The sequence below is a fragment of the Lucilia sericata genome, unplaced genomic scaffold, assembly GCF_015586225.1.
Source record: "Lucilia sericata isolate MDLA Ls3-8-SP2 unplaced genomic scaffold, ASM1558622v1 Contig000089F_arrow, whole genome shotgun sequence".
In the NCBI taxonomy this organism is placed as follows: Eukaryota; Metazoa; Arthropoda; class Insecta; order Diptera; family Calliphoridae; genus Lucilia; species Lucilia sericata.
The window spans coordinates 305405-319052 of NW_023994122.1; the positions used below are offsets into that span (position 1 = coordinate 305405).

At 30.5% G+C, this 13648-nt stretch overlaps 2 protein-coding genes across 3 annotated transcripts in view; one reads left to right on the forward strand and one right to left on the reverse strand.

Annotated features, from left to right (window-relative positions):
- LOC119599810 overlaps window positions 1–7263 on the reverse strand; it is a 47727-nt gene extending 40464 nt beyond the window's left edge. The window contains exons 1-6 of the mRNA XM_037949697.1: window positions 7175–7263; window positions 6677–6896; window positions 5681–5769; window positions 3655–3754; window positions 1314–1423; window positions 940–1043 (exon numbers count right to left, since the gene is read on the reverse strand). Coding sequence (XP_037805625.1) covers window positions 940–1043; window positions 1314–1423; window positions 3655–3754; window positions 5681–5769; window positions 6677–6806 — 533 coding nt within the window. The 5' untranslated portion in view covers window positions 6807–6896; window positions 7175–7263. The remainder of the gene's footprint in view (window positions 1–939; window positions 1044–1313; window positions 1424–3654; window positions 3755–5680; window positions 5770–6676; window positions 6897–7174) is intronic.
- Window positions 1–13648, forward strand: part of LOC119599809 (guanylate cyclase soluble subunit beta-1) — a 195760-nt gene that overhangs the window by 138262 nt on the left and 43850 nt on the right. The gene's annotated exons all lie outside the window — the stretch shown is intronic.

The following is a 13648-nucleotide window of genomic DNA, read 5'->3' on the forward strand; positions in this document are numbered from 1 at the left end:
TTCGGTCTGTTCAATAACTAAAAGTTGTTACTAATTGTAAAAAAAAATTTCTAGAAAAAAATCTAAAAAACTCATAATTGACAAAATATGTGCTTCTTGCTTGAAACTTTCGGGAACGATTTTAGTTCAATTTAAAAATTTAGACCAAATTGCAACTAGGTTGTAGCAGGAACTACTATAAACGCGGCAATATTTCCCATTACAGATCAGTCATAACCCTAGATTATAAAATTATAAAATTTAAGTGTGGAACTAAAGTTCAGTTAATTCTGAATTCAATAGTAATGCCTTAGTGTGTACCATTTTACTTTAATCAGAAAGTCAAATATTTCCCCTCAAAAGTTAGTCTCTGTAATATTAAAAAAAAATATTCTTAAATATCTCCTTAACTGACAAGTTTGACATCTGTTGTCACAAAATGTAAAGAAAGAAAGACATGAAAACAACAATAAAAAAAGGTGTTAACATATAATCTTCTTCCATATAATTTTTATAACCCTTTTCAAATGCACACATTTACAAGAAAAAGTTCTTATATTTTTTAAAAGTACATAAATGTAAGTATTTTTATATACTTATATATGTAAATTTTCCTACTAATGTGTGAGTGTGTCATTTTCATATACATACATACAAAATTTATTATTGTATACTACAAAATTTATTTAAATTTCAAGAGATTTTGTTGTCTTTTTCTCTTAATAAATTTTCTTTAAAGATAATTTTGTACCTAAGAAAGCTTTCGGTTTGAAAGTAAATTTTAGTTTTTTTTTAATTTATTAATTTGACAAGGTAGTACTTAAGATGTTAGGCCAAAAATGTTTGTGTGAAAATAAAATAAATTTCAAGAAAGTTTTCAGCACAATAGTAATATAAAATTCCCCTTTTGAAAAAAAATAAATTAAAATATTTTTTGGTTTTACATTTGACTCTACTTACTTTATCAAACGTTCCTGTTCATAACGTGCAATCCATACGGGTAGTGACATATCAAGACTTGTTGCATGATGTAAAAAATAAACCATGGCTCTTGTATTTTCATCCTGAAAATTTTTTGTTGCCAAAATGTTGCGTGTAAAATAGGCACATAGTGTATATGTAAATAAAAAACGGTGAAAAAAGCATAATAAAAAATATTTTAAAAAACATTACACACACAAAATAAATAAAATATAAAGATAATAAAAAAACTCATGCAAAAGATAAGCGTGGAAAAAGTAGCAAAAAAAGATACTGTCTATTGTTCATAATAAGCATTTTTTTCATCCACTTTGTTTTATTTTCTATTGTATAAGTTTTTAAAGCAGTTTAACCTGATCTCTAAAGTCACTACGCCAGCCAGCTATGAAATGTGGTGCATGTGTCCCAAATAAAGCACCCAAGAAAATACGTTCAAATGTTTTTTCGCACGAATAAATTTCCTCTGAAACAAAAAATACAATTTTTAAATGTATTATAAAAAATATGTTGCTGCTTTCAAAATATTAACAAGGTATACCTTAACATCTACTCTTAGATACTCTTATTTATTTGCAGCATTTTTAGAAGATAATATTAAAAAAAATATAAACATACCTAATTTTAAAGAAATCTTTTTATAATTTTATGTATTTCTTTTTGCTCTACGGTGCGTATGATGATTATTTTATATATATTTTTTAAAGCAAGTCTAGTGTAAAATATTAATCATACGCCTACATTGAGCAAATGAAAAAAAGCTTTGTTTTCTACACTTCATCACCTTATTACTGCTTATTATTTTTGAAAACACAGAAATTGACACTTTATATAGAAAGAAATTGAAATCTTATATTCAGACACCTTTTCAAAATTAGATGCGCTTGAAGATATAATATGTAGGTACTATATATGATTTTTGAGCTTGAAGGCAAATAAACAAGAAAAAAAAGATACTACTTTTCTATTTATATATTAGTGGGACGAGAGATACATATCTTTATTACGCATATCTTCAAAATGATGTTCAAGTGATGATATACGAAGCATTTTTAAGCCTTTAAAGAGCGTTAAAGTATTTTCACGAAAAGGACTTATATCATCGTGACAATAGTGTTTGTAATTGAATTTTGAACATCAAGTCCTTTTTGTGAAGGGAACTTTGTATGGAGGATAGGGTCAAATGGTCCGATCATTACGAAAATCAGCAGTATGATTAAGACTCATATAAAACTAAGTTTTGCCGATTTTTTAAGTGATACAAGAATATTTAACATATTTATGAGCTCAAAAGTCCTATTCGGGGGATACGATTTTATGAGGGCTATACGAAATAATGGACCGATTTTAACGATTTCAATAGGCTTCGTCCTTGGGTATTCAATAGGCTTCGTCCTTGGTAGAAGAGTACGCGCCAAATTTCATCGAATTATCTTGAAAATTGCAAGCTGTAGAGTGCACACAGTGTTTACATGGACACACAGACGGACAGGCGGACGGACGGATATAGCTAAATCGACTCAGAAAGTAATCCTGAAGTGGGTGTAGGACCAATATTTTTGGGTGTTACAAACTTCAGTACAAACGCATAATACCCTTCCCACTATAGTGGTGTAGAATATAACAAAGATTTTCCTGTTCATACTTATATATTGACTCAAAACTTGCTTATGGTGCAAATTCCTTAACCCTCTTATCACCTCATTATTTTTTTGTCAAATTTACAATGAATTGAAATATTGCGTGCTTCAACAAATTTATCTTAATTATAATTTCTACATTAACTTCAACACATAATCAAAATTAACATTATTTATACAAATATTATTTAACACATTATTTCACATTCAATAATACTTGCCATAAACTTTAATTTTTCTTTTATACAAAAAAAAAAAGGGGGAGAAATTAATGCAACTTTAATATACATTTTGTATATCTCAGAAAAAGAGAGGCCACAAAAGGAATGACTTGTTCATTAAACCGCACATAAAAACAAATTATGACAATATTTTTGCCTAAAGGAAGGAAGACAAACAAAAACTTTTATTTCAAGTGCCAAATGCCAAATTGTATAATTTAAAAACATCATAATCGTGCTCATTTTCATTTCCATTCTTATTCAGGCCATAATCAGACAGAAAAAAAGAAAAGCAGGCATTAACATGGAAAATGTTTTAAACGCATACAAAACAACAACCATATACTTGTTGCTAGTTTTTCAGCAGGATAAAAAAAATGAATTAAAACCAAAAGAGCGCCATTTAAAGTCACATTCATATACTAAAGCGAAAAAAACAAGATTTTTTATAATTTATATTTTAAATGTGTCTGTGTGTGTATTAAGTTGTATACGGAAGTGGAGTTTTCTTGTTTTTTCTTTTATTTTAACTATGCGTATGCTAATTTCCATAAACATTAAACGTGGTACGAATAAAAAATGTTTATTAAAACTTATTTTTCATTTTTAATTTTAATTATACTAAACGACACAATTAAAACGAACAACAAGTGCAATAATAATAATTGTCTTTATATTTAATAAATGAATTTGAAAATTTATTAAATATATAGTCTGGGATATAACGAAATTCCTTTAATTGCTTAAAAAAAAAATTAGTATTTATCTCTAGTGACAAAAAAAAACACAATTATTATCTATTACGATTTGTGTTAAATATATTTTGAATAACTTACCGAGTAACACCACAACAACTGCAGAATCTCTAACACCCCAATCCCAGCACGTACGCAGGGCAATATAGAGAATATTATGAAATTTACCCATCATACAGACCTGTAAGAAGTAAAGATATTTTTAAGTTTTAAGCAAAATAGTTTAAATTTTATAAGTTATATCCGAATCTAAAACACTTATAATCGTTTTACCGATGTCCATCCGTCCGTCCGTCTATCTTTCCATCTATGTAATCAAGTGACAGGTCACAATATTCAACATAATTGATGAAATTTTTTACATGACATACTTGTTTAGATCAGAAAATTATTTTGAAGATATTTTAAAAAGTTTTTTAACATAAAAAATATCAGACTTGATTTCGAAGTGCCTCACGTGAATTTCTGCCTTGAATTCCTAATTTCACGGTGGTCATTTTCATACACCGCCCCTTTGTGTATCTTACACGCTGGAAGCAATTTTTGTACTTGGTTCATGTACAAGCATTTTGCTTAAGTACTCGAACTATCTGACCATTGCTGCCCCTTTACTTAAATTCCGAGATGCAAAAACATCACATCCGTTTACAACCACGCAGATGGAATAGCCTCTGTTGAGTCGCCAACAGCACCTAAATATGTAATCGGTAGATCGAAACACGAATCCGTCAAATAAGCCGAGGATTCGTTCTTACTCACAGAGAACACACTGTGGTAAATCTGGTATGAACAGAGTAAACACTGAACATACTCGGACAAAAGAGGAAAATTTAATGGCATGGCTTTTATAAGATACCTTAAATCCATTACCATTCAACATAGCACACCTCTCATTCATCCGACACACTCACTCTAGGTATACGGGTAGATGAGGTCCACATACCCCTACATACGCATAGTCCCACAGTCACTCCTCTCTGGGGTATCTGTGCACCGAACATATCCTAAATTATAGGCTTTGCCGAGCATCACTCTTTTAACCATATTTTCTTCCCGCAAATTTGGATTAAACAACAGCCACCACGTGCAGCCCAAAAAGACCTCTCCAATAACCGGCACAGAACAAAGTCCGAAACTCTGCTCTGTTGTCTACAGGTTCCCATGGTACCAGATTATATGGTTCTCTGGTTCGACCAGCTGGCTGTTCATGTGCATGGTACAGGCAACATATTTTAATAAAATTTAGACAATGGACGACATTCAAATCGGTCCATTATTTCACCTAGCTCCAGACAACCGGACCTTCCGATTTTAGCTTTTTAACTATGTTTTATATAACCATAAATAATAAAAAAATCTGTTTTTCATCCATAAATTACATCAAAATTAAGGTAATATTCAACATTAAGGACTTTTAATTTGAGGATCCCAGCTCCCATAGTTTCTCAGATACGCGAATTTTTGTATTTAATTTATATGGGAGGTACCACACCTCCTAATGCTATTTCGTATAGTTTCCCAACTATACAAATTTTAGTATTTAATTTATATGGGAGAGGTCGTGCCTACATAATCCGCTAATTTAGTACCCAAATGTTCACATGGATGCCAAAGTTGAGGATTCTATTTCTTATAGTTTTTCAGATACACAAATTTGTATATTAATTCATATGGGCGGTGTCATGCCTCCTATTACTAATCCGCAAAGTTGTTTTTGCTATATTTAAGGATTCTAGCTCTAACAGCTTCTCAGATATACGAATTTTTGTAATTAATTCGTATGGGTGGTGCCACGCCTCCTATTGCTAGTTCGCCCATTTTTATCTTACATATTCATTCATGATACTATAGTGATCCCTACAAAATTTGCTGGTATTTTTCTCAGATATACCGATTTAATATTTTGTTTGCATGGCTGGTGATAGAAGATACTTTATATTGCCGACACCTTATAAAAAAGTAAATATTTTCAAAGACATAAAACTTAAAAATCTAGCACTCCCCAGTAACAAAACACCAACTTCCACACATAGTAAATGAAATTTCATGAATTTTTGAACTTAAATTCAAGACACATTAAGAAAAAACATATATAAAAATAACTTACATCACCATTGGCATCTTTTTTATCACGATGATAACGTACAGCAGCTAAAACAGCTATACGCGCCACCTCATCCGTATTCATATTTTGTCCTATAAATATAACAAAATGTATAAATTTTAATTTAAAAAAAAAACAAGTAAGAGTGTTATATTCGGCTATGCCGAATCTTATATACCCACCATCAAACCTCGTTTGACTCGAATGAAACTTACTTACATATGTCGAATTTCATCTATATATTCGTATTATTAGGCCAGTTATAAGCGTTAAAGGAATTTTCTGAAGGGGACCTTATATGGGGGGTAGGGTCAATCATGGACCGATCAACATAAAATTTTTTAGATAGATTTTGACTCGTATGAAACTTACTTATGACGAATTTCATCTATATACTAGAATTTTTAAGCCAGTAATGAGCGTTAAAGTCATTTTCTGAAGGGGACCTTATATGGGGGGTAGGGTCAATTATGGACCGATCCTCATAAAATTTTGCACAGTGATTTTGGACCACAAGAAACTTACTTATACTTTCTTATATTCGTATTTTTAAACAAGTTGTGGCTGTTAAAGCTGCTTTTCGAGGGCCACTTGTATGGGGGCTATCCGAAAACGTGGACCGATATTGCCCATTTTCAATACCAAACAAACCTTACCTATAAGAAATATTTATGTGAAATTTCAACCCTCTAGCTCTTTCCATTCGGACTCTATCGTGCTTTCAACAGACAGACAGACAGACGGACGGACGGACAGACGGACAGACGGACAGACATGGCTAGATCGTCTTAGAATTTAATGAGGACCCAGAATATATATACTTTTGTGGGTCTATGACCAATATTTCGATGTGTTACAAACGGAATGACAAAATCAATATACCCCCCATCTTTTTTGATGGTGGGTATAAAAATGTTTTGTTTGTACTAAATTAATTAAATTTAATAGAAATTTTAAATGGAAAATGTTCGCCTTAGAATAACATTAAATATTACTTACCATCACTACAGCCACCAATAATGGCATTTAAATGATCTAGAACATCTCGTCGGGAGCTTCTATCCTGTAAACCATTACGACACAATTTATCCAAAGTATCCTCATAGAAACATTCAAATATAAATTCCATCGTATTCCGTAAATTCGACGCAGTTAGTAAAAGACAGTTTGAACAGTCTAATGTTTATGAAAGAATTCTCTGTAGAAAATTAAAGAAAAACTGTAAAGCAAGAAATTTTAAAAAATTATAGTATTAATGTGGTAACACTTGTCTGAAGAAGCCATAGCAAAAGACTGATGTAAAAATAAGTATTAAATTTTTTCATGTTTAAATATTTTAAGAATTCTTTGCAGACATAACATTGTGGCATTGGTCTATTACTAATCAATTTTACATACTACGTAAAAATCGATTTCAATTTAAGTTCTATATAAATTTTATATTTAAAATTTAACTTGTTGAATATATGTATGTATTTCTAGTTATTCTAATTTCACCTTATTGGTATGAAATTATGTTATATTTGTTTTTTTTTTCTAATCGTGTAGTTTCGTTCTGTTCTTTCTTTGAAATTCTAAAGAAAACTAAACAAAACATGACAAGTTTTGTTTAATTAATGTAACTTTTTAGGCGCTGCTTAATACAATACACTCTTACCTTGACTTTCCTATATAGAAAGAGAAAAGACACCCAGTAGTGTTGCTATATCTTTTAGACGATATACATACCTCTTTGTAATGTGATTATCTATCTGTAGAGCTATATATATAAGAGTGCTATACTCGGCTGTGTCGAATCATATATACCCTTCACCACAGTGTATTTAAAAAATATCAATTCTATAAAAGTTTAATTTATTTCATTTTCCCGTTTATATCATTATTATAGCAATAGCAAAACGAACAACAACAACGCTAAACGAAATAAACACACAAAAAAAATACACAAGGCAGTAAAACCAACAGACATCCAAACATACGAAACGAAATACACAAAAAAAAAAAAACAAAATACACAACGCAATAAAACCAACAGACATCCAAACATACGAAACTGAATACACCAAAAAACAAAAACAATATACACAAGGTAATGAAACATACGAAACGAAATACTCAAAAAAAAGCAAAAACAAAATACACAACGCAATGAAACCAACAGACATCCAAACATACGAAACTGAATGCAGCAATGCTGATTTTAAATAGCGATCTTCTCGAAAGCATGTCTAACAGAATTATTGAAGATTTGGATCTCGCCGATATCAGGGGTCCTCTAAAAACTGATTTCAACAAACACACAGACGGACAGACAGACAGACGGACATAGCTTAATCAACTCCGCTACCTATAAGGATCCAGAATATATGTACTTTATGGGGTCGGAAAATTATATTATAGAAATTACAAACGGAATGACAAACTTATATATACCCTTCTCACGAAGGTGAAGGGTATAATATATATTTTTTTGAAAAGGTCCTCAGTTCAATACCAACGATTGAAAACTTGGATCTTAGTACAATATGTGAAAAAAAGTTTAGCGATTTTTTCAAAATAGGTCTCAAAAATAATTATAAAATTTATCGACATTTATCTTGCAACTGTATTGATCTTAGGAAAATGTAATTTGAAATACCTTCACCTTAAAATGGTCGTCCCTAGACTTAACCCTTGCGCAAAGGAATGTTCACACTCCCCTGGTGACCTCAGAATTAATAGATGGCTGGGCTTTGAGTGAGACGGAACTCAGGTTCAATATCATCACTTGTAGAATATCGAGACAGCTCTGACCCACTCTGACAACTGATAGGACTTTCTTGTATTTTAATAATAACTCGATTAGGTTTCTCACTGGTATAATTACTGAGCACTGCATGATGTCGGAAGGTATGTGCTACACACGTTATAGCTACTGTAGAAGCTGTTTGGGCGAGAAAGAAGGGGAACCGGTACAGCACTTTCTATGTGACTGCCCAGCCTTACAAGAGAAGAAACTACTCTATCTTGGTAGAGCTCTTTTCCATGATCTGGACTATCATAGAGATGTGTCACTAGTAAACATGATCGGTTTTATTAGAAATGCCGGCTGGTTTTCACGGGGACTACAAGAACCAAGTAGTCAACGAAGTTAGGGAGTAAAACCATTCTCTCAACATAAGGGAATGGCAATTCTAAGGGTATCGCAATGGGCAAATGAACAAAGACTTCGAGTGAACGCGCTAACTAGCGAGCAACCTACGTAACCTAACCTCCTAACCTAACCTATTAGATTCTCATTGACATAAAAAACTTTTACAAATTATAGAATTGGTTCGAGTTTAAAAAGCATTTAAAAAATGGTATCACAAGTCAAGTACTCACATTCATAAACTTTTCATTTGTTTATATTATTTTATTACAGTACTTTTCTTTACAATGAGTACTTTTTAATCTAATGTACCATAATAATCAATCCTATTATAAATACAAATTTGTACGCACAAACAAATTATTGTACATATTTGTATCTGCCAAATTAAACAATAGTTTCGTGTGAACACCCTGTAAATTCTCTCGTTTTTTTGTAGCACACATTCTTTTCATTCATTAAATTCTCTCATTTTTTCACAACGCTAAGAAGGGAGAGTGTGAAACAGACATGGAAATTTTAAATTTTTAAATAGTATTAACTTTTTCCATAAAGTACTAGTTTTTGGAATAAAAGCACTAAATTACTTTTTGACATTGACTAGTCTGTTGAACAATTTATGAACTAGTCTATTGACTAGTCAATGGACCTGTCTATGGACTTGCCTATTGAATACTTTATAGACTAATCTATAGACTAGACTAGTGGCTAGTTTATATAGTCTAGTCTATTTACTAGTGTATGCTCTGATCTATTGACTAGTGTAGAGTAATGACAAGTCTGCTGACTAATTTATTGACTATAGTACATATAAACTAGTCTATGGACTAATTATCCAAAGGTTATAATAAAAAATTGTACTTACCCCCATAATCATAATAAAAATTTTATTTTAATTAAAGTTTATAAAACAAAATTTACATGAAAAATTTGTTGCAAAAATCATAAATAAGGCCTTTAATATCTAGTGGAAGTACTATACTACTAAATTTTCCATCCCTGTGTGTGTGAAGCTATATAAAAACATACATTTTTGTTGTAGAGGGTGGTAAACAAAAAGCATTTTTTTCTGTTTTTGTTTTGTTCACAAAATTCTTTATATTTACAAAAATTCTACAAGAATAAAGATTTAATCAATGGAATATTGTTTTCTAAATAACAACAAAAAATAGTAAAATTTAAAATCTTGTTTTATATTTATTTCAACTTAAAAACCACAACATTTTTAAATGTTAATTTAAAACAAATAGATTTAATAATCTGATAAAACCACATGTTTTTAACACAAACATACTTTTACATATATTTTTATACACTTATCACAAATTATTATTTACTTTGTTAAACAAAAATATTTTTTAATTAAATAAAATACCTTTTTTTGGATTAGGTAATTTGTTGAAAATATTTTTGTTTTAAGCACATTTTTTTTTTTTTTTTTTCTAAATTTTATAAGGTTTTTTTTAATTTTGCTATTTTACACACAATATATCCGTTTTCTTTATTTCTCCAAAGTAATTCACATACTAACTGAAAGTAAGTTTGTATGTCAGTTTTTCGCTTGACAAAAAAAAAACAACTGTAATTGCTCTAGTTCTCTCTTGTTCTCTCCCTTTGGCTGACACCCTCTGTGGAGAAAGATGTAGGCATGTTTAGTTTATCGTAATTTTTGTTGTTTGTATACAAATATACTATGTATGTATGAATATGTATGTATGAATATGTACATATAAAGGTAAAATATTAATAATGGTGGTGGTTAAATGGTATTACATGTCAAGAGAGAAAAAGTACTTTTTATACCCTACACCACTACAGTGGGGAGGGTATTATACGTTTGTGCTGATGTTTGTAACACTCAAAAATATTGGTCCTTAAAGTATACCGATCGATTCAGAATCACTTTTTGATTCGATTAAGACATGTCCGTCCGTCTGTATGTCCGTCCGTCCGTCTGTCCGGCTGGCTGGCTGTCCATGTAAACCTTGTGCGCAAGGTACAGGCCGAAATTTTCAAGATAATTTGATGAAATTTGGACCAAACATGTTTTTTCGTACAGGGACGAAGCCTATTGAAATTGGTTGAAATCGATCCATTATTTCACCTAGCCCCCGTACAACCGTACCTCCCGATTTGCCATTATTACGTCAAATATACTATTATCTCTCCAAACCAGTTTTATATACATACGTATAAATGACACTGCAGATTTTCGTAATGATCCGTCCTTATTTGACCCCAGCCTCCATACAAACCCCCCTTCAAAAAATGTTTTAAACGTCTAAAATTGACTTGTAACCATTTGTATCGCAATGAAACTGAACATAACTAACTGTTAATTATAAATATAAGTATATACTTTTCCCAAATTTAATGAGGATCGACCTATACTCCTATATAAAACCTCATTTAGAAAATTAGTTTTTTATCAATAAATTGCTTAAATACTTTGGAATTAAGGTAAAATTCAACATAAAAGTTTCTTTATGAATAATAAATATTTTAAAAATATACTCATGGTGTAGGGTATTATATGGTCGACTATACTTCCCTACTTGTTTTTAATATCAAAGGGCAACAATTTTGTTATACACTTCTGCAAATTCATCACCACTCATTTATAACAAGACTAACATAACTCAAAATTCTTTCCCACTAGCTATAAAACTGAGCCTTAGAACTATGTCTTAAACCTTTAAAAAACTTGTTGAAAATATAAAAAGTTTTTTTTTAAATAACAAAATTAAAAAATATTATAAATAAATGAATGTTTATATCATTTAAGTACATTTAATTTACTTAAATATTTCAACAGACCGTTATAATCTGTATTTCAAATATTACATTTCAAACTTGAAGTATCAAAGCAGCAATAGAAGAAACGATTTAAATTGATGTTAAAAATTCCATCTCAAATTTGTATTAAATTAAGAATCACTCTCGAAAAAAGCAATAAATTAAACTGTATACATTACATTTCAAAAGTTTGTATGTACTTTTTATTATATCAAATAATTCCTACAATAATACATACACATACATATATGTATGAATGGATATTCTGGAAGATGTTGTATGTAGAATAAACACTAAAAGTGGAAATAAATTTCTTCATATTTAGCTTAAAAGGATTGAGATAAATAACTTTGGTGTAAGAATTTTTTTTCAAAATTTATTGATTTTTTCTAGTTTTGAATATTTTAAATTTTAAAGGAATTTTTCTCATATCGATTATGCTGATCTTAATTAGTACACTTCTCTGTCCGTCTGTCCATACATATGGACAGACGGACAAAGATCCAGAATATATACATTAGTGTGTCCCCTTTTTTGAAAGGGGCCTCAGTTTACTACCAGCGATTCAAAGATCGATACAATACGTTAAAAAATGTCTTTCTATAAAAATCTCAAAAATTCCGTAATTTTGAACTGATTCTTTCTTTTTGAAATAGGTGTCAAAATGTTTGGCATTAGGTTTGGTCCATTTCAGATTTTTTTAGATTATTTTGGAATTTATGTGTCGCTTATATTGCACTAAAAGTCATATTGCAGACCAGAAATACTCTAAAATAAATTTAAAATATTTTTCCAGCGCTAAACTCAAAATTACTCAATTTTCACAAACATTTCCAAAAGATTCCAGATTTTTTTTAATATTTTATTGCGATAACGATTTTCACTCGCTAGTAGCTAACTACGAAAAAAAAAATAAACAAGTTATAGTGCTATAATCGGCTATGCCGAATCTTAAATACCCTCCACCAGCAAACTACTTTTTATCGAAACCCATCTAACTATCTAATTTTTAGATAATTTGCCAAAATTTTTGTCGAACTAATTTTTTATTAGGTCCAGAAAAATGTATATTAATACGCCAGTTCGAAAACATTTTAATAGAATGATGTATATATACACAGAATATGGGAGTTGTGACAAATTATGGACTGATCAGGAAACAATTTCGTATAATTTTACTCCAATAGCTTTAATAATCAATGAAATATGTGCGTTTAGGTGACTTTAGAAAGTGGACTTTATATAGGAGCTATGAGCAATTAAGGGCCTATCCGGAAAAATTTCGCAGAGTGATTCATATGTGCACAAATCATATTTTATCAAGATATCTTTATTTGGTAATTAAATATGTGCGTTTAAGGGATTTTTTGAAGTGGACCTATTACCAAATATGGACCGATCCACAAAAAATTTGGTACAATGTTTTATATGCCTATCCGCAAAAAATTTCGTAGAGTGATTCATTTTTGGACAAAACATGTTTGTGTCGAATTTTATCAAGATAGCTTTAGTTGATAATGAAATATGTGCTTTTAAGTGATTTTCGTAAGTGGACCTTATATGGGAGTTATGACCAATAATGGACCGACCCGTAAAAAAATTTTAAAATGATTTGTACGTACACAAAATATATCCAAGTCGAATATTATCCCAATAGCTTTAGAATTCAATGAAATATATGCGTTTAAGTGATTTTCGGAAGTGGACCTTATATGGGAGCTATGACCAATTATGGGCCTATCCGAAAAAAAATTCGTAGAATGATTCATGTTTAGGTAAAACATATTTGTGTCGAATTTTATCAATATAGCTTTACTTGGCATTGAAATATGTGCTTTTAAGTGATTTTCGGAAGTGGGCCTTATATGGGATCTATGACCAATTATGGACCGATCCGTAAAAAATTTTGTAGAATGACAAATTTGTGTCGAATTTTATCCCGATAGCTTTATATTTCAATGAAATATATGCGTTTAAGTGATTTTCGGAAGTGGACCTTATATGGGAGCTATGACCAATTATGGACCTATCCGGAAAAAATTTCG